The 22,728-nt window shown below is 41.3% G+C and overlaps 2 protein-coding genes across 6 annotated transcripts in view; one reads left to right on the top strand and one right to left on the bottom strand.

Moving 5' to 3' along the window:
• The window catches only part of cdh17 (cadherin 17, LI cadherin (liver-intestine)), a 97,745-nt gene that overhangs the window by 11,988 nt on the left and 63,029 nt on the right, over positions 1-22,728 (top strand). For all 5 annotated transcript variants that reach the window (XM_087986533.1, XM_087986534.1, XM_087986537.1 and 2 more), the window contains exons 3-5: positions 6,777-6,878; positions 12,783-12,917; positions 14,092-14,230. In XM_087986533.1, the coding sequence (XP_087842659.1) occupies positions 6,777-6,878; positions 12,783-12,917; positions 14,092-14,230 (376 nt within the window). The remainder of the gene's footprint in view (positions 1-6,776; positions 6,879-12,782; positions 12,918-14,091; positions 14,231-22,728) is intronic.
• The window catches only part of rnf41l (ring finger protein 41, like), a 389,670-nt gene that overhangs the window by 354,422 nt on the left and 12,520 nt on the right, over positions 1-22,728 (bottom strand). The window lies entirely within an intron of this gene.

Raw genomic sequence — 22,728 nt, 5'->3', positions numbered from 1 at the left:
ACCACTGATGTCAGGCTGACTGACTTCCCTGGATTTTCTTAAATTGTGGCACCACTTTAGCCAACCTCCAGTCTTCCTGCACATCACCTGTGGCTATTGATGATACAAATATCTCAGCTAGGGGCCCAGGATCACTTCCTTCCCACAGAGTTCTAGGGTACACCAGGTGACTCTTCATCAAAGTTGAAGTGCAGTGTGGACTCAAAACATTAGCTTACTCTCTCTCCATGGATGTTGTTTGACCCGCTGTGTTCTCCAGCATTTCTTGTTTTCAGCTTTATACCAGTTCCTTGTAAATGAATTGACACCACCATTGACATCTTGGAGTTTCATGCTCCAGGCAACGCCTTATGTTGCACAACTGACACATTAAGCAGCATGAAGAATCATTGATCAGTGTTATTTAAAATGGTTTTTTAAAGGTATTTATTGCTCATTGATTTATTTCTCCACTGTTGGTGCAATCCTATAACAGGTGATCTCCATCGTATTTTACTTGCTCATTGTATGTAGTAAACAAACTAAAATTAACATAGACTAAACATTATTAAACACAACTAATACACTAAAGACAAGATAAAATGTACTTCTCCAATGACTAACTTAACTGAAACATGTTCAGTTTATGTTCCCTTTGAAGATTAAGTTCCAAATGTCTGCCAGCTTTTCAGTAGGCCCCATTCTCCTTGCCACGCCGGGGTGAGTTTCCCAATGCTCTCTGAAAGTCTAATTGGCCTCCTCTGCCATATCACATCTGTGATTTTGTCTGAAGTAAGGAGGCCAAATTGTACATTGTACACTAGATGAGGTCTCAACAAAGCCTAGTCCAGTTGCAATAAGACTTGCCTAGGTTTGTATTTCATTCAGCTTATACAAACAGGCAAGTTTCCATTTGGCTTCCTAATTACTTGCTGTATTGTGTGCAAACATTTTGTGACACGTGTACAAAGACTCTCAAGTTGTTCTGTACTGCAGCATCCTGCAACCTCTTTCCATTTAAATTATGATGAGCATTTTACTCTTCCTCACAAACTGACCAACCTCACATCTTCCCACATAATACCCCATCTGTTAATTTTTTGCCTTGCCCCTCAACAAATCAATATCCCTTTTCAGACTCTTCAGCCTCAATGTTTGCCAGAACTCACTGAAACATCAGAAAATATAAAGAGTCTAAGACCTGCCTTTGCATCCAGAATTTCTAATTTCCACTAAGGCGAGATTGTCAGATGGGCTTATTTTGGGCTTGCCCCATTCCTCGAGACAGCTAGCTAATTAAGTGACCATCTGTCTCCACTGAAATTGGATTTTGGAGTCCCAAGTGTTTGGAACACAGTGTGGAAGCTAGACCAGAGAAGAGAAGAGGTTTACCCTCAGTTTATTTCTTTTGAGTATCCAGGATACCCTTTTGGAGAGTTGAGGTTTGCCTAAAAATAATTCCCCTGAATAACTTACAGGGATTAGAATTAGGAAGAGGGATTATTTGGTAGGATGACCATCAGATATACTCTGGGAGAGGGGCAGGGGAGTGAAACAGAGCTCCTTTGGGTGATTTTTAGGTCTCCTTTGAGACTGTTAGCTGTGGAGAAGATTATACATAAAGCAAGCATACATTGCTTGGTACTATTTAACATTACAAAGGGTACAACAGGTGTCGACATGTTAAGAAGTATCATGAGTGTCTACAAATGTAAAGACTTGTCAAGAATTGTCTACATAGTGTTAACAAGTGTCAATCTGTCAAGAGGTGTCAGGGCCTTCCAAAATGTTGTAAAAACTACATATACTTCATTGGAGCCCGGAAAATGAAAGCTTCAATAATTTGCTGTGATGCAGAGAATGTACTTTTTTTTAACCAACTCAAAGGAAAAAATGGAAGTGTGTGGTTACATAAAGTCATGTAACTTTTGGAGAAGCTAGATTTTATTCTCCTATCAGACTAGAGGGCACCTCGTTCCTTTGGGTTAAAAACTACCTAGTAACCATTGTTATCATTAAGTTGTGGAAAGTAAATTGCACTCAGATTTCCAAAAAGCCTACAAGCCAAGACAAGTCTCCCTCTCTCTCTGTAAGTGGGAAAACAAAGCACTAAAAGACTTTCAAAGTTCATAATTAAAGAAAAATCTAATTCCAATTGACCTGCTACCAAATTGAAGACTTCCTCTGTTAACAATAATCTGCTGTCATGAAAAACCAAAAGAGCTATGAGGAGGGTGCTCATGCCACCCTTGTGATTTAAACTCTTGGTCCACAGAATCTGCATATCCTTTTTGAATATATTTTCTATCTATGGTATCTGCAGAACTACTTGCCATGTCCATTCTGTTCTTGAATTAATTTCTTCTAACTCTGCACATCCAACTTGGAAATAAAAATCAGGCCTTTGTATCTTCTTCACAACTTACCTCCCCGCTTGGATTTGTATGACCATCAAAATTGGCTGCAATGTAGTTGCTTCCTTCACCTAAGTCATTAAGATAGCTTAAAATAGTTGTGGCCCCACAATTGACCCCTACGACACACCATTACTTACAGGTAGGCAATCTGAAAATGATGCATTTATCTGGACTTACTATTTCCTGCTGGTTGGGCAATACTCTATTCTTACTCCTGTATCAACACCACTACCATAACCTCCTGTATAGAAACCTTTTATGTGGCACTTAGCAAATAACATTTGGAAAATCAAATAGACTACACCCACTGGTTTCCTTTGATTCTATGCTGTTTGTTCTATCCTTATCAAGCTTGATTTTTCCTTCACAAAACTACGTTCACGCTGTCTGATTGTACTATGATTTTCTAAATGTCCTGCTCTATCTCATTAACAATATTCTAGCATTTTCTCAGTGGCAAAGATATTATTTTAACTGTTCTGTATTTTCCTGATTTCTGTCTCCATCCTTTCTTTATTAGTAGTGTTACATCTGCACTTTTTAAATCCACTGAAATCTTTCCAGAATCTCAGGAATTTCAGAAGCTTTCAACGAATGCATCCATTACCTTAGCAATCAGTGCCACTAAGACCCTAGAATTCAAGCAATTGGATCCAGGGGACTTGCTAACATTTAAGACCATTAGACATAGGAGTAGAAAGTAGGCCATTCAGCCAATCAAGTCTGCTCTGCCATTCAATCATGGCTGATAGGCTTTTCATCCCCCATTTTCCCGCTTTCTCCCTGTAACCTTTGATCCCCTTGGCAATCAAAAACTTATCTTCTCTGTTTTAAATATACTCAATGACTAGGCCTCCAGTCTTCTGTGGTGATGAATTACACAGATTCACCAGTCTCTGCCTAAAGATGTTTCTCCTCATGTTTGTTCTAAAAGATATTCCCTTTATTCTAAGGCTGTGCCCTCATGTTCTCATCTCTCCTGCCAATGGAAACATCTTCCTTATGTCCACGCTGCCCAGGCTGTTAAATATTCTGAAAGCTTCAATAAGATCCCTCCTCATCCTTCAAAACTCCATTGAATATAGTCCCAGATTCCTCATATAAGACTTTAATTCCTGGGATCATTCTCGTGAATCTCCTCTGGAGCTGCTCCAGTGTCCATACATTTTCCCTGAGGTATGGGGCTCAAAATTGCTCTCAATACTAGTTACAACTGCATTCTGCAAGAAAGGGTAGTGGTACAAGGAGGGAGAAAAGTACCAAGGGCTTGCTAACATCATCCGCAGCTATTAAATCAGGAGAGATTGTAGGATGGGATTAAGTAGGAAGTGGGGAAGTTTACATAAGAGGAGATTGTCATATTAAATGGTTTCAGCTCTGCCATTAGCAACTCATTCACCACTGGATGTTCCAGTAATGGATAGCATCTCCAGGATCTTCACAGGGTTTAGGATATATAATTGTACATATCCTTTTGCTGCCTCCATATGTGCATCATTTTGTCCTGCAACAAGGAGGAAAGTTTGTCAGTTGAGGTTGTGAAATCCCTTTTTGAATAATGTGGCTGCCATGTTTGAATAGCTGTGAGCATGAAACCCTGTGAGATATGTGTGTGAGAGGTTTGCAGCTGCTCTAAGTGCATAGGAATGCATTGGAGTCCGTGAATGTTGGGTGCGAATTGTGATCAGTAGAGATTGTTAGTATGTTGGGTTGTGCTGAAATATGAAATGGCTGATGCTGGCTGAGCACTTGATAGGATATGACATATGAAGATCCATTTAATGGCCTTGTCTACTCGTTTGAGCCCATTTCGCTTTTTGCAGTGCTACATCCAAGTCTTTGGAGCTTGGTTGTTGACAGTTAGCTCCACAACTGTCTGCTCTCACTTGCTGCCTTTCAATAATGTGTTTGAAGGGCTCCCTGTCTCTCTGTGCACCTCCATTAGAGGGGCAGAAAGTCTTGGAGCTCCTTTGTTCTTCTTTTGTTCCTTCATTCTCACCTTCCCACATTCCATTCACTTAATCTGAACTATCACCATCTTTTCTCCACTAGCATTCTACACCCCACCACTGCCACATGCCCGCCCCCACCTCTGCGCACCAACTGTTGAATAAATGCTGCCCCCTCCACACTTCATTTCGGCTCTGATGAAGAGTCATCTTGACTCGAAACATTAGCTTGCTCTCACACGGGTGGAATTAAAGTTTCATATCACAGTTCCAGGCTGAACTTGATTGGCTGACTATCCCCTTTCTGTACAGTTATTCAAAGACAAGGTGTTTTCATAAAGCCCGAGCCAATACCAGCTACAACAGATTGATAAGCCAGTTTTTCTATTATTATTTGTGAGATCTTCAGGAAAAGGGGTCGACCCTATTATCTTTTAATTAAGAAAGCTACCTCTAAGTGAGGTCTGAAACTGGGCTCAGTGAAACCAATTGTAATTTTCCCTGAAACTTGTCATTTGTGGGAATTGTGCACCAGCTTGTCATTTTCAAGCTCAGACATGTTTATTTCATAATTATTGGAAATGTCTCATAGAATATTCATAGCAAGAAATATTGCTTGAAGGAGTTATATGCATTACACGATTCTACAAGCACAGACTTTATTGCTTAGTTGTGAAGAAGTCTCTAAACTTAATTCACACTGGATATAACAACATGTTTATTGTTATGACATACACCTTGAATGTTAACAATAGATGAGTAGCAGCTTTCTGCCATCATATTTAGCTTTACTGACCTTGTGAGATCATTTAACTTCTTCAAAGGATTTTCAGTGATAGTAATTATCCACGTACTGCCTTCATAATTTTCAACTGATTATTATTGAAATATTAAGGAGACCTCCAGTTCTTAGGTCAGCTCCAAACTTCCCATCTAACGCCTTGGTAATAACAATTAACGATGGCTACTTATTCGGCATTCAATCATGGGTAGGTCGCAATTTCCCCCAATGATTTCTAATTAAGACATTAAACTGAGATCCTGTTTGCCCTCTCAGGTAGGTGTAAATATTTGAGGAAACTACGCAAAGTTGAGCAGGAAAGTTACTTTTTGAGTTTTGATGAATATTTATCCATCAAACACAAGCATGAAAAGAAATTACCTGGTTGTTTATCTCATTATTGTTTTTGAGAGCTTGCTCTGTACATACATTCTGCTGTGTTTTCCTAGTTGCAATTATGATTACAATCCAGATGGATTTAATTGACTGAGTTTTCTCACAGTTAAAAATTTGAGAAAGCTTTGAAACTATCTGCATTCTAAATTGACGGGCACAAAGTCTACTTTATTCAAAGGTGTACGCTTGACAACCATTTACATAGATGATTTGGATGCGAGCATAAGAGGTACAGTTAGTAAGTTTGCAGATGACACTAAAATTGGAGGTGTAGTGGACAGCGAAGAGGGCTACCTCAGATTATAACTGGATCTGGACCAGATGGGCCAATGGGCTGAGAAGTGGCAGATGGAGTTTAATTCAGATAAACGCGAGGTGCTACATTTTGGGAAAGCAAATCTTAGCAGGACTTATACACTTAATGGTAAGGTCCTAGGGAGTGTTGCTGAACAAAGAGACCTTGGAGTGCAGGTTCATAGCTCCTTGAAAGTGGAGTCGCAGGTAGATAGGATAGTGAAGAAGGTATTTGGTATTGAGTACAGGAGTTGGGAGGTCATGTTGTGGCTGTACAGGACATTGGTTAGGCCACTGTTGGAATATTGCGTGCAATCTGGTCTCCTTCCTACTGGAAAGATGTTGTGAATCTTGAAAGGGTTCAGAAAAGATTTACAAAGATGTTGCCAGGTTGGAGGATCTGAGCTATAGGGAGAGGCTGAACAGGCTGGGTCTGTTTTCCCTGAAGCGTCGGAGGTTGAGGGGTGACCTTATAGAAGTTTACAAAATTATGAGGGGCATGGATAGGATAGATAGACAAAGTCTTTTCCCTGGGGTCGGGGAGTCCAGAACTAGGGGGCATAGGTTTAGAGTGAGAGGGGAAAGATATAAAAGAGACCTAAGGGGCACCATTTTCACGCAGAGGGTGGTATGTGTATGGAATGAGCTGCCAGAGGATGTGGTGGAAGCTGGTACAATTGCAACATTTAAGAGGCATTTGGATGGGTATATGAATAGGAAGGGTTTGGAGAGATATGGGCCGGGTGCTGGCAGGTGGGACTAGATTGGGTTGGGATATCTGGGCAGCATGGACGGGTTGGACTGAAGGGTCTGTTTCCATGCTGTACATCTCTATGACTCTATGACTATGACAAAATATGATGGCATGTTTTTAACAGTAATATCTTGTTAAGTATTGATATTTTGATATAAAAATAGCTTCTGTACATGTTTGATTTCATTTCTTTATGTTAACTGCAGATTTTAACCACTGGAATTAATGCAAACTTGCCCAAAGGCCCATTGACGACAATGGAACTTTCTATTACTGAGGAATTCACCGCTCCTTTTATGATATATCAGGTAACATTCATAATTATGGTTGCATTTGTTTCATCTTGACCTCTACACAGTGAATAGTAAATAAAAAGTAAATTTTATGTCATAAAATTGTTGACAGCATATCTTACTCCTTTACTTAACTACAGAAGACCAACTCTCAAAAATGGTGCCCCAAGTTTCCTTGACACCACATGTCACTTTCCCATCCACACTACTTGTTCTACCTTAAGTGAGTGCCTCAGTTGCTAAGTAACGTATGGGTTGGTGGGCCATTGCTGGCATTCCTAACGGCAGGAAGGATCTCACTCTTTCAAAAAGTTTCTCCATTGTTATCTGACTTTGCATCTCAAGAACAAAAATCTAATACTGTTAATTATGGAGTGCATTGAACAGCATACTGCCTCAATCAGCTATCTTGTGTTCTATGAGGAAAGCAATTGTGGTGCTGAAATTTGGAATAAAAAGAAACAAAAGGTGTGTGTTTTCCCAAGCTCAGTGAAGGAACAGAAGTCTTCATATCATCATCTGAACTCGCCAGTCCAATAATGGGCTTTGCTTTCTTTTCATGTGGGGTCAAATGTCATGAAGGTGTAGTTGAGTTCTGTACCTTTAAAAGAGTTGAAAAGCTTGCAAAGACTGACAAAACACAGAGAGTCCCAAACAAAGTAAAAATGTAACACTTGGTTGAAACATATAGCTGCAGATGAGTTGCCATGAAACAAAAAAACAAATTCAAATGCAGCCAAACAGTTTAAATTATGTCCCAAGGAACCAAAATGGAACCAAACTTAAATTTAGTATTTCCATAATATTAAAACCAATGAAATGATCCAATGTTTTGGGGTATAAAACATTTTGAACAGTTAAAAAAGAGAACTGCCAAGGACATCAACAAATATAAACCTCTAGCTGAACAGCTGTACAAAAGGTACTGTCTATAATAGGTTTGCACAGGAGAACATTGAAACTGACCTAAACAACATCTACAGTAGAAAATCTACAAAGGTTGCTGTGGTTCTGTTCGCCGAGCTGGAAGTTTTTGTTGCAAACGTTTCGTCCCCTGGCTAGGCGACATCATCAGTGCTTGGGAGCCTCCTGCGAAGCGCTTCTTTGATGTTTCCTCCGGTGTTTATAGTGGTCTGTCCCTGCCGCTTCCGGTTGTCAGTTTCAGCTGTCCGCTGTAGTGGTTGGTATATTGGATCCAGGTCGATGTGTTTGTTGATGGAGTTTGTGGATGAATGCCATGCCTCTAGGAATTCCCTGGCTGTTCTCTGTCTGGCTTGCCCTGTGATAGTAGTGTTGTCACACACGCAGAAACAAGCAACATGAATTCGACTGGGACAACACTACTATCATAGGGCAACCCAGACAGAGAACAGCCAGGGAATTCCTAGAGGCATGGCATTCATCCACAAACTCCATCAACAAACACATCGACCTGGATCCAATATACCAACCACTACAGCGGACAGATGAAACTGACAACCGGAAGTGGCAGGGACAGACCACTATAAACACCGGAGGAAACATCAAAGAAGCGCTTCGCAGGAGGCTCCCAAGCACTGATGATGTCGCCTAGCCAGGGGACGAAACGTTTGCAACAAAAACTTCCAGCTCGGCGAACAGAACCACAGCAACGAACACCCGAGCTACAAATCTTCGCACAAACTTTAATCTACAAAGGAGAATCGACAAAGCGGACTGGGATTTGAAATATGATTTTTTGTTTGTAAATTTTAATCGTAATTTTATATCTAACCAGCATTGTAGAGTGGGAGGTAAAAGATAGGTTTAAGAGAAAGGAGTTGTAAATAGTTATTGGTTTTAGTATTCTCTGTTGGACTTAAAGAATAAGGTTGTCAATTTTTTATTTAAATAATGACCTCTGGGATAGTTCTTTGCCTCTCAAACTTTAACAGATTAAAGCGTGAGGTGAGCTTCTCTGTGTGTGGGGTTTACATTAGCAGAGGGGTTTACCTAGTGTCATAACAGCTTGGGGGTGTTTGTCTGATGTGAACAGGTTTAGACAGATCCAGTCTGAATTTGGACAGGTTGGAATAAATTTGGGGTATGAAAAAGCCCCACAAATTTAAACGCATGCAGGTTAGTGTCCTAGATCTTTAAACAAAATGCAGGTAAGTCAATTTGTTTAATTTAGGTGGTTTGCGGTTGGTTAAATTAAAAGTGAGAGAAATAGCTCTTAAAATTGCTAAAGAAGTTCTGGAGTTTGAAGATGATTCTCAAATTTGCCAAGTAAGTTTAGAAGGAAAGAAAAAGGCCATACTTTTATAACTAGCAAAGAAGTTAGATTTGGGTTAAGCAAGCACAAAAGTAAAGCTGAAATTGTAAGGGAGTTACTCCAACACTTAGGTGTGTCAGAGAAACAGACAAGTGCAGTAGAGTTTGAAAAACTTAAATTACAATTGAGGAAAATGGAGTTAGAAGGTAAAGGGAGAGAGAAAGGGAAAGAGAGAGAGAGAGAAGAGAGAGCGAGAGGGAAAAAGAGAGAGAGAAGATTCTTAGCTGAGCGAAAAGAGAGAGAATTTTAACTTGAGAAGTTGCAACTTAGTCAGCCAAGTCAAGTTAACAGGATGGAGATTAAAAGAGAAGATAGCGATATATACAAATATGTCAAAACTCTGCCACATTTTGATGAGAAAGATGTTGAAGCTTTCTTTATTTCATTTGAAAAATTGGCTAGGATGATAGAGTGATCTGAGGATTTATGGGTTATGCTAGTTCAGACTAAACTGGTAGGCAGAGCTAGTGAGGTATTTGCTGCGCTGTCAGATGAGGGGTCAAGAGATTAGGAAGAGGTCAAAGAGACTATTTTAAATGTTTCTGAAAAGGTACCAGAAGCCTATAGACAGCAGTTCAGAAACATAAAGAAGGAACCAGGTCAGAATTACTTGAGTTTGAAAGAATTAAACATAGTTATTTTGATAGATGGGTGCGGGCTTTAAAGATAGATGAGACCTATGAGGCTCTAAGAGAGATTATTCTGCTGGAGGCGTTTAAAAATTCACTTCCAGAGATGATAATAATTCAGGTCAAGGAACAGAAATTTCAGGAAGTGAAAAGGGCAGCAGAGTTAGCAGATGATTACATGTTGGAGCATAAGACAAGCTTCTGGCCAGAATTTTATCCTGTGAGGGATTGAAGGGAAAAGAGGAGATCCTACACTATGAAAGAAAGAGTAGAAAATGCTGGCAAGAGTGTACCATAGGTTAAAGAAGCCCAAGAGGGTGGAAAGCAGGTGAAAGGCCTCAGGCATTTTCACTGTAATGGAGTGGGACAAAGAAAATTACAATGCTGGTGGTTTAGAAGGGTACTGGGAAAAGGTGTTTTCACTGCCAGAAGATGGGTAAAATCACAGTGCTGGTCATTAAAGAAAGGCACTGTGGGAAAAGATGTGGTAAAAGAAGCTAAGCCAGTGGCAATAGGGAAAGTAGTAAAGGAAACCCCAAGAAGAGTTGAGGATCTGCAGGAGAGTGCACAGCCTTGGCAGGGGCTGGGTATGGAGTTAGTACCTGATCTCTACAAAGAGTTTGTCTCTGGGTAAAGTTTACTCAGGAAAAACAGGGGGAGAAGGACAAGAAGTTATAATGTTGAGAGATACAGCATCTAACCAGTCTTCAATAGTAAGAGATGAGCAAATTTGCACTCGTTCTGATCTGTCACCCTAGGGTATGGTAATTTATGGGATCGATGGACAGAAATTTAGCATTCCCCTATGTAAGATAGGGCGGCATAGTGGCACAGTGGTTAGCACTGCTGCCTCACAGTGCCAGAGACCCGGGTTCAGTTCCCGCCTCAGGCGACTCTCTATGTGGAGTTTGCACATTCTCCCTGTGTCGGCGTGGGCTTTCTCCGGGAGCTCTGGTTTCCTCCCACACTCCAAAAATGTGCAGGTTAGGTGAATTGGCCATGCCAAATTGCCCGTAGTGTTAGGTGAAGGGGTAAATGTAGGGGAATGGGTCTGGGTGGGTTGCGCTTCGGTGGGTTGGTGTGGACTTGTTGGGCCGAAGGGCCTGTTGCCACACTGTAAGTTATCTAATCTAAACTGCAAGATCAAGTTGCAATACCAACTCAAGATTGGGGAAGTTACAGTGGGAGTGATTGACAGAGTATCAGTTCCAGGAATCCAGTTTGTTTTTGGGAATTATTAAGCAGGATCCAAGGTGGGAGTGACACTCCTTGTTGTGGAAAAGCCCAAAGAAGACCAAGAAACTGAGGAGTTAAATCAGAAATATCCTGGTATTTTCCCAGACTGTGTAGTAATCAGATTCCACTATCTTAAGTCACAGCACAAAGCAAAAAGTAAAGAGAAAGATTATGGAGTTGAGGTTCAGTTAGTGGATACCCTGTTTGACGTAATGGTGCAGGAAAAACCTAAACAGGCAAAGGGTTAGACAGAAGTGTTTAGTCCTGAAAGGCTAAGGGTCTTGCAACAGAAAGACAAGACAATAAAAGATATATATGAGAATGCGTACTCTGAAAAGGAGGCAGAGGATATTCATGAATAATGATTTGGAGAGGCCGGTGTTGGACTGGGGTGTACAAAGTTAAAAATCACACAACACCAGGTTATAGTCCAACAGATTTAATTGGAAGCACTAGCTGTCGGTGTGCTGCTTCTTCATCAAGTGAAGGAGCAGTGCTCTGAAAGCTAGTGCTTCTAATTAAACCTGTTGGACTATAACTCGATATTTGTGAGGGTTCTTATCTGAAAGATAGAACCCTAAAACAGAAATGGAGACCAAGGCAGGTTAGTGCAGAGAAGTAATGGGCTGACGTGCACCAGATTGTATTGCAGATAGAATACAGACAAGAAGTGTTATGGGTAGCACATGAACTACCTGTAGGAGGTCATCTAGGGATACAAAAGACTCAGGCTAAGGTACAAAAACAGTTTTATTGGCTGGAAAGCACAAGAATGTGGTTAACTTTTACCATACGTGTCACACATGCCAAATGGTAGGTAATCCACAGGCGGTTATAAACCAGCCCCTTTGTTACCAATTCCTTTATTTTACATAGGTTATAATTGATTGTATAGGTCCCCTCCATAGAACTAGAAATGGAGAACAGGTGTTAGGTTCACATTGGAGCCTTGTTGAGGTACACTGTGAGTTGAATTTTATATGTTTGAAAGTAGGTAGGGGCTCATAAAATTCACTGAGTAGTCTGCCTGCTACCATCAACCAGTGCTAGCTGTTATGGGGATAATGGAGGTGATGGCAATTAATGGCCACTGAAAGGCTTTATTATGTTCTTTTACCCTTGGCAGGAAATCACCCTTGTCAAATGATAGCCTGGTGGCTTTAGGAATATGGACTGGTGTCAGGAAACTGAGGAGTACTCCATTGTAGAACCCTAGGCTCAAATAGGGCACCATTCCACCACCTGTCACCCACTACACCAACTTTCCCCCAGTCTGTCAAACTTGGGCCCTCCAACTCCCACTCTTCTCATCCAGGCCTATCAGAGAAACCCCCTGAGTCAGGGCTCCAAAAGCTCCTGTGTTCTGGGACTGTCTGTAGTCCCAGCAGTAGCCAGTTTTTAAACCTGGGGCTGCAGGGACTACTGAGCTGCTGGGCCTCTGATTGGCCAGAAGCAACCCCCCACCCCTCCATCCACATGCACCCCCCACCACCACCAACATGGTAATTGGGGAAGCAGAGGTCCCACCTTAAAGCAATTATTCCTGCTCCCAGCATTAAATTACTGAGCGCAATAGTCAGGTTGCTGAGGACCTAGCTGCCCCATAACATCCACCCTGTAACTCCTAAGATACTCATGCAGATACAATAGAATTTTACTTTAGTTATTTTTATTGCTGATAGTAGAATAATTTGGTACTTGATTGTAAAGTTTACAGTGTCGCACCCACACTAGATTATTATATCATTTCCTTCACTATAGTTTACATCAGAGAATGTTGATGTGACGACTTTTGCAATAATTGGTGAAACAAAAGGCGTGTTCAACATTTTAGACAACTGGTTGGTTGCCAATGTGACCCTGGACCGTGAAGAAAAAGCGTCGTATGAATTAAAGGTAAGCAGAAAGAATAAATTCCAAATACTGAAACATTGCTGTATGTCAGCGATGATGCAAATATATAGGTTGAAAAGAGATGAAGCCAATTACATTGGTTGATGTGTGCAGAGCGCAGATGCTCCGCAAACCAGTCTCTGAGTCTACATTTAGTCTTGGGGAGCATCTTACATTCACCGATGGCAATGACAATGGCAAACACAGGCCTGTTGTGTCTGTAAAGTCCTTCTTACTAACATCTGGGAGGATCCTATTCCATAAGAACTGAGGGTGCCGAATGTATAGAACGTAGTCTAGTTGAGAGCATCAATGTTCTTCATCAACAGTGGCTTAGTAACAGCACTACTGATGATGAGGGCCATGTCCTAAAGGATATAGTTGCTAAACTGGGTCAGCGGCACACAGTAAGGGAATGAGTAAGAGGGAAAATCTATTCAACAATGTCCTTCCAAACAACCTGTCACATATACATCCATCAATGTCAGTATCAGTAGGAGTGACAACGGCACAATCATTGTGAAGAAAAAGACTCATCTTCACGTTGACGCTACGATCCATGATATTGTATGGCACTACCATTGTGTAAAATGGACAGGCTTCAAATAGATCTAGCAACTCAAAACTGAGTATCTGTGAGACACTGTGGCCATCAGTAGAATTGATCCAAACACAATCTGTGACCATTCGGCTTAGTGCAACCCACATTCTACTATTGCCATCATGCCAGAAACTGCATCAGTAATATCGAAACAATGTATCTACAATGCAAGATAACTATCAAAAGCAATATGCAGAACAGAGGGCTAAACAGTTTAACAACCAGTGGATCAGATCTAAGCTCTGTATTCTTGCCACATTCAGTTGTGTATAATTGTGGATGATTAAACAAGAGGAGGAGACTCCACAAACATCCTCATCCTCAACAATGTGGGAGACCAGCACATCAGTGCAAATGATAAGGCTGAAGTATTTGCATCTAGCTTTAGCCAGAAGCACTGAGTGGGTGATCATCTCGGCCTCCCTCCCAATTCACGAAAAATGCTATCCATGACCCCCTCTCTTGGTGGAGAAGTGATAGATTTGAATGGCTTCTTTTTCATGCAATTCTCTATTGGTGAATAGAATAATTTAATTTTTTAAAAAATAATTGTTGTCTCACCTTCTTTGCTTTTAGATAGTAGGTCAAAATGATGCTCACGAAACAGTTGAAGGACCTGAAGTTGTCACCGTTTTACTTCGTGATATAAATGACAATCAACCAATATTCACAGAACAACAGTTTGATGGAGTTGTCCGCCAGAATTCCAGGCCTGGTATGTGACATTTCTCTAACTAAGGTCCAATTACAAATGTGGATAATTTTGATACTTTTTCAGTTCGAGAAGGTAGCTCACTATCCACTCAAGGGCAACTGGGGATGAAAAATAAATGCTGGCACAGCCAGCGAATGAATGAATGAAGCAATTGGATGACAAAAAAACTGCTATTGAGAGTGTAATGGGGCAGACAGTCCCAGGTTCAGTTGTGAATTGTCGAGTAAAGTCAGTGGTAGCTATGCGAAAAACCATAGTTGTTGTCTGCAGAGAACCAAATTGTGTTGGAAGTCTTAACTCCAAGGGCATTCCAGACAAGGAGGTTAATTGAACCCTTTTGTGATTTCTTAATTCCTTTCCTAGTTCCTTAAACGCTATTTTGTAGGACCTCATCCCTCTTTATATCAATATGAACATTGGGAAATTATTCACTGTCACTGTTGCGCATGCTCTGTAGCTGATTAGTAACATCCTTGACCCTGGCATTAAGAGGCAACCCATTATCCTGGACTCACAACTCTGGCTGCAGAAATAGTGTCCATTCCCCAGTTGCAGAATCTCCATCACTACTGCTTTCCCAATCTTCCTCCTGCTCCCTCTTCCCTACCTTCTCTTGTATAGCTCAGAATGAAGTTGTCTTTTTTTAAATTCATTTATGGGATGTGTGAATAGCTGGCTGGGTCAACATTGTTATTGTCAGAACCTAATTATCCTTTGAACTAAGTGATTTGCTATAGGTATTTCAGAGGACAGATAATGGACAACCATATTGCTGTGGGTTTGGAGTCACATATAGGCCAGACCAAGTAAGGATCACAGATTCCCTTCCCTAAATGCCATTAGTGAATCAGATTTTTTAATGACATTTGCCAATGTTTCCATGGTCACCGTTAGGCTTTTTAAAAATTAATTTTTAGAATTAAATTTCATACTCTTATTGAATTCAAATTTTATCATATGCCATGGTCAGATTTGAACTCAGAACATAAAACATTAACCTGGGTCTTGGAATTACTAGTCCAGTGACGATGCATTACTAGATCATTGCCTCACCTATGGTTTAGAGAGTGAGATGTACTGAGGGAATGCTGTACAATCTGCCTGGTCCTCCTTGAATGCCTGGCTGTCACTATTTTCTACCTACCTACAAGCTCTTAAAGTATGGATTGGGCATGTTAATAAACTCAGCCTCACAAAACATCTCAAAACTGTCAATGTCACAATGCAATAAAGTGAAGGCAGCGCTGCTCAAACTCCAAAACCTGCAATATGACTTATCAAGACTATTACATTTTCTGCACACGTGATTGTGCATGATACACAGCATCCTGTTGCCCTGCCGTGCAACAAATTATTATTCCAAGGAGTTGAGATGTTCTGCCTTGCCCTTATTACACCATTAATTGATGTAGCAGAAGTGAATTTCAGACACAAATAAAAGCTCACTACCCACTGACTAATCAGCTCATTTCCTTAATTTGATGCCACGTTACTCACCAGGGTGGTTAAATTCAACATGTTACTTAAGTCCTGTTATTTACAATACTGAAAAATTCAGAACTCTTTAAAATTGCATTCCCTTTCTTTTTCATTTTAAACATCCTTAGATTTAATTTATTATTTGAAAACTGTAGTGATAAGACAAATGACAAATTAATTTGTACTAATGAACTCATTTGGACTTACTTTACAGTTAGTTAGCCTAATTAAAGTATAATAACAATTAAGAACATAATTTAAAATGAAAAAAACAATTCTGATTGTGCTCATCCCATGTGACCCCTTGTTCTGTGGCAGCAGTTTGTGATATACCTCTGCTTTTTACCATTATTCTTTCCTCCCACAGTGTTTTACTGCTATCATTCTGCTGATGTTTCTCATGCTATTTCTTAAGGCTTCTCTGTCCTGATTTATTTTGTTGCACTTCTTCGTTTGATGTTTCCATTGCTGCTTGTAAAAACTCTTCGCTTCCGGTGGGCAAATTCCTGCTTTGCTATTGCCAGTGTTTCCTGCACTCTACTTCAGGTGTCCTCTCTTGTCCTCTGCTTCTCTAAAATACATTCATTTTATTAAAAAAAAGACTTACTTGAGACATGTATGACCCTGACAAAATCATATTCATTTCTCACTTGACCCTAGAAGATGGTCCTTGCCTGTGGAGTTCTTCAGTTGGTGCAATCTTTGTAGCATTGGACTTCCCACTATAGTAAGTGGGATATTGCTCTAGGTCATTGATCCATTGATAATGAATTACATAGAACATGCAGCACAGAAAAAAGGCCATTTGGTTTCTGAATGAGGATCAGAAGTGGGAGAAATCCCAGTTTTGTGAACCTCACTTTTACAAGTGACCTGCTACACTTCGGAGTTCAGTCAAGAATACACACTGGATTGGGAGCCTGACCAGGCGAGTCAGGAAGATCCAGGGAGACATCCTGGTACCTGAGGATGACTGGGCAAAAAGTCTTCTTGGAAACTGCAGCACATTACACAAGTTTGGAAATAAAGGAAAAATAGGATACATCCCTCCTACTCCTGCATTCATATTTTATACTTGTATTTGTCAACCTTCACGGGGTCATCAGTGGTCTAGTGGAGTTGTCAGTGGACTAGTAATACAAAGGATTATGTATTCTGGATTAGTGGTGCTGGAAGAGCACAGCAGTTCAGGCAGCATCCAAGGAGCTTCGAAATTGACGTTTCGGGCAAAAGCCCTTCATCAGGAATAAAGGTAGTAAGCCTGGAGCGTGGAGAGATAAGCTAGAGGAGGGTGGGGGTGGGGAGAAAGTAGCATATGGTACAATGGGTGAGTGGGGGAGGTGATGAAGATTGTAGGTCAGGGAGGAGAGGGTGGAGTGGATAGGTGGAAAAGGAGATAGGCAGGTAGGACAAGTCCGGACAAGTCATGGGGACAGTGCTGAGCTGGAAGTTTAGAACTAGGGTGAGGTGGGGGAAGGGGAAATGAGGAAACTGTTGGTCCACATTGATGCCCTGGGGTTGAAGTGTTCCGAGGAGGAAGATGAGGCATTCTTCCTCCAGACGTCTGGTGGTGAGGGAGCGGCGGTGAAGGAGGCCCAGGACCTCCATGTCCTCGGCAGAGTGGGAGGGGGAGTTGAAATGTTGGGCCACGGGGCGGTTTGATTGATTGGTGCAGGTGTCCCGGAGATGTTCCCTAAAGCGCTCTGCTAGGAGGCGCCCAGTCTCCCCAATGTAGAGGAGACCGCATCGGGAGCAACGGATACAATAAATGATATTAGTGGATGTGCAAGTAAAACTTTGATGGATGTGGAAGGCTCCTTTAGGGTCTTGGATAGAGGTGAGGGAGGAGGTGTGGGCGCAGGTTTTACATTTCCTGCGGTGGCAGGGGAAAGTGCCAGGATGGGAGGGTGAGTTGTAGGGGGGCGTGGACCTGACCAGGTAGTCACGGAGGGAACGGTCTTTGCGGAAGGCGGAAAGGGGTGGGGAGGGAAATATATCCCTGGTGGTGGGGTCTGTTTGGAGGTAGCGGAAATGTCGGCGGATGATTTGGTTTATGCGAAGGTTGGTAGGGTGGAAGGTGAGCACCAGGGGCGTTCTGCCCTTGTTATGGTTGGAGGGGTGGGGTCTGAGGGCGGAGGTGTGGGATGTAGACGAGATGCGTTGGAGGGCATCTTTAACCACGTGGGATTAGATTACTTACAGTGTGGAAACAGGCCCTTCGGCCAACAAGTCCACACCGACCCGGCGAAGCGTAACCCACCCAGACCCATTCTCCTACATTTACCCCTTCACCTAACTCTATGGGCAATTTAGCAGGGCCAATTCACCTAACCTGCACATTTTTGGATTGTGGGAGGAAACTGGAGCACCCGGAGGAAACCCACGCAGACAATGTGCAAACTCCACACAGAGAGTCGCCTGAGGCGGGAATTGAACCCGGGTCTCTGGCGCTGTGAAGCAGCAGTGCTAACCACTGTGCTACCGTGCCGCCCACATAGGCACAGGCTGATGATCTGGAAACATGAGTTCAAATCTCGACACAAAAATATGGAATTAAAATCTAATCTAATAGTGACCAACTAACCACAGCCAATAGTTGTAAAATTTGATTTAGTTTACCAAAATCCTTTCTGGAAGGAAATATGTCATCCTTAACCAGTTTGGCCCACATGCCACTCTGGGCCCAGAGCAATGTGGTTTATTCTTAACTACTCTCCGAAACGTTCTAACAAGCACTCAGTTCAAATGAAACAAGGGGTGGACAAAAAGTGCTGGTGATTGTCAGAGATGCCCATATCCTTTATAACAATAAATAATCTATCCTCCTGTTTCAAGCTCATAACCCTTTTGCACACACATCCATCCACATGTCCCTCATATACCCTGTGTCAGCCCATGCCCCTGTATTAACCCCCATGACACTTCATACATTTTGTACAGGTTTACTGGCCCTCCTTGCCACCTTATGTCTATTTCATGTTGCCCCACCATATGTCTCAGTTATCTCCATGGATCGTTATAGCTCTGTTGACAACCTTTATATCTCACTCACCACACTTTTCCCTTTTCTTTCCATATCAGGCCACTTATTATCCAGAATGCGTATTAACCTGGCAGCATTATGACACAAAGTAGTGTTACCAGTCTATTGGTTATGTTATTATTATAAAAATAACCCTCTCATTAATGCAAAGCATACATCTAATATGGTGAAATTGTTTCAACAAATCCTCAATGATAACACTTTCATTTAAGTTTTTAATAATTTATGTAAACCATTTTACTAAGACAGTTAAGATACCTTATGTCAACAAACCTGGCACTCAAGTACTAAAACCTTATGTCAGTAAACAATTCTGTTCAACAACCTAGTGGAGAAAATTATGAAAGTGAGAGTTTGAAACATCAATTAAGCAGCACAAACCTATAATGCATTTGCACAAAAAGATACTCTCAAATACCCACTTATTTTAACTGCACATTTTGGACAGTTTTTTGACAACCATGCAAGTCCCAATGAGCATATGTACTTTCTACACACAAGCATGCTTTTTCACAATCCCAAAAGATATCTTACTTCCACCAAAGTTGTCCCAAAAACAACATTCAGCTCACACCACTTCACTTCCCTCATCACCATTCAATCCCTTGTCTTATGTGTGCCCAGCCATACAACATAATCCACTGTGAGCATTGGCCTGGTATCCCATATCCCTATATACCAACGTAGTGCCTAATTCCACCTGCAGTTTGCCCTTTACTTACCATGCTAACTGTACAATATTCTGGAATGCAACTCCTACAATAAGAAATTTTATACTACCTAGACCAACACAATTTGTTTAATTGAGGACCCATTAAACCCAAGCAACATTTATTCTTTCTGCCATGATTCACAGTGGCAGCAGAATGTACTATCTACAGGAGGACTGCAACAACTCACCAAAGCTCCTTTAATAGCACCTTTCAAACCTGCAAACTGTAGCATTGAGAAGGACATGGGTAGTTGTTGCATGGGAACACCACTTCTTGCAAATTTCCTTCCAACATACACCATCCTGACTCGGAACAATACTATTTTCCCTTTACTGTTGCTTGGTCAAAATCCTAGTATTCCTTCTCCAAAAACCTTTTGCATAACCTTTTGTCACTGCATAACAAACACCACAAGGACTGCAGCAGTTTGAGATGGTAGATCGCCTTTGCCTTCTCCAGGGCAATTAGGGATGGATAATAAATGTTGGCTTTTGTAGCAATGACTAACAAATCCCATGAATAAATAAAAACAAATCCACAACTACCCATGCACATAGGAGAAGAAATATATTTGTAGTACATAAACCTCTATATTGCAGATTGCTCTCTTGTTATTCATAAATAGATATTTTGATACTTCCAGACACCTCTTGACAGGTGAAGCTGTTGTTGATAGCTTGTGATAAGTTTGACAATTTCAAAGGCTTTATGCAACATTTATGCACAATCCCTTCCATAGTTAACAGTCCCAAGGGCATCTGATCACAATTACCCCCAAAGGACTACTGACACCTACCTCCAAAGGATAACTGAAGCCTTTACCAAAAGAACTCTTATCTCTAATCTGTTCCAGGACCATATTTGAAGGCGTAGCTCAGTTCTCCAAAGGAGTACCCCATCTATCCAAAAGAAACACATTGAAAACAGATCTGTTGTTTCCCAGTCTATTTTTCCCACTCTAGCTTCTACATTTCACAGACTCCAAAAGAAATCACTGCAGGTAAATGGTCATTTAAATGATTATCTGTGTCCTAAAACTGGCTTATCCCCAATCTCACTCAGTGATAATGAGGCAGGCTGGGATTTGGGGAAGGACCTACAATTTATGACAAACCCTGTCACTTTCACGGCCAGAGATTAGATTAGATTACTTTACAGTGTGGAAACAGGCCCTTCGGCCCAACACGTCCACACCGACCCGCCGAAGTGCAACCCACCCATACCCCTACATTTACCCCTTACCTAACACTACGGGCAATTTAGCATGGCCAATTCACCTGACCTGCACATCTTTGGACTGTGGGAGGAAACCGGAGCACCCGGAGGAAACCCACACAGACACGGGGAGAACGTGCAAACTCCACACAGTCAGTCACCTGAGGCAGGAACTGAACCCGGGTCTCTGGCGCTGTGAGGCAGCAGTGCTAACCACTGTGCCACCGCGCCGCCAGCTTGCTGGAAATCAGGTCTCTTTCTCTATTTACTCCATTCAAACCACTGCCAATTGTATAGCTCTCAAATTAGGTCAATACTTAGCCAACCCTTTCAAGGGATTCAGCCTGCACATCCTTTCCTGATAGGGATAATCTTGCATTTCTTGCTGTTGCCATTGTCAATCTCTTGAAATGAAGCCAATATCTATCTGGCTTCATGATTTGTGCATCCTCAGGTGACTCAACAGGTCAATCCTGAAGCTACATAATCTTGGGCAGAGAGAATGAGAGCCATCCCATGGAATGGGGGTGTTTTGTGTTAGGTTTTTACTCTCGCTTTCATCTTTTGCCACTTCGCTGCAGTCAGTTTTTGATTATGTTCCTGCTTGTTGGAAGAAATGTTGCCATATGGTAGAGTTCATAACAAATTCCTCCTCTGCGCTGATGTCAATTTGTTTCCCTTTCACTGAGACTTTCAAAGTGTTCTAAAAAACATTTACCCTGTCCTCCTCAAGATTAGGTGTCATATTAAAGTTGTGAAAAGGCAGTCTGCTTTGGAAGCTAGTGATTTGTCATGAGGATGCCATGGACCAGCAGTTCTGATTTTGCACAATCATGTTTACAATGCTGGAGGGACTTGCTGAGGATGCTGAAGTTTGTTCAGCTATCTTCTCACGTGACTTTGAGTATCCTATAAGAACAGCATGATGGAAATTCTCCAGCATCCAGATGTGACTTTTGTAGGTCAACCTAATCGCTCTGCCATGTAAAAAAGTACAGACAGCAACAGTATTGGAGCCTGAATCCTTTGTCCACTAATGTCCTTTGTCAAAGACATATTTGCATAATTTTTGGATGTCTTTGTTAGCATTGTAGCATTCCACTTTGATAGGATCCTTTTAAAAACAAAATTGTTAAGATTTGAAAGGTATTCAGCTACCTCTCACATCTCTTGTCAATAATAATAGTTGTAGGTGCTTCTATAGGGGAAGGCTGATGGAGTATTTTGGTCTTGCTGTAGTTAAGTGAGAGAACAACCATTTATACACAGAGTTGAAGAGCTTGCTTCTATTATGAGCCATGAAAATGCAATTTTCAGGATATTATAAGTTTTAGATAACTTGGAGAGCTGTCTTAGTCTTGGCTTTCACCTTGTTGAAGTTGAAAACATTCAACCAAGGTGAAATTCAATCATATCATGTGAAAGTTGGACTCAAATTACTATGAAAAGAAAGTGGTAGACATTGCAGTCAGTTATCACAATCACACTATTTTACCTTGTGCTAATCTGAACCCAAAAAGGCCTAGCATCCATTCCATTGTAAAAGATGTCATACTATTATGAGAAAATTGCAGAATAGTAACAAATTTGCTGTACAGTCATGTCTCTGGAGCATTCTTGAAAGGGCTTCTAAGGGGAATCATTACAGTAGAGAGATGGTGGTGACCAGAAGAGCAAGACCTGTTCTAGAAATGATGGATAAAATATTTAGATTCAGAGCAGTAGGCCACTTTGCCATTTTTTCCAGTAGAAACAATCAAAATAAGGGACAATCATTAAAAAATGTAAGGCTATTTGTCAGTCTGCCTTTTACGCATCAATAAATGTCTTGTAGAGCAATTTGCATTCTTTCAGGCACTCCCCTTGGATTTGTTGAGCAACAAATATCATGCCTGCGGTTTAGTGGATGATGAGAAACTGCACAGGGGTTGTCAGATTTATATGTTTGTTGGTGGACGGGGTGTTTTCCCGAAGGATTTGTGTGGAAACATTCCCTACAGAAAGAAGATGCTTCTATAGATTTCACAAATTTATTTCTTGAAAAGTGA

Source organism: Chiloscyllium plagiosum, unplaced genomic scaffold (assembly GCF_037043375.1).
Source record: "Chiloscyllium plagiosum isolate Xiang-an unplaced genomic scaffold, Cpla_swu_hap1 HiC_scaffold_4, whole genome shotgun sequence".
Classification (NCBI taxonomy): Eukaryota; Metazoa; Chordata; class Chondrichthyes; order Orectolobiformes; family Hemiscylliidae; genus Chiloscyllium; species Chiloscyllium plagiosum.
This window is presented reverse-complemented; position numbering and strand designations above follow the sequence as displayed.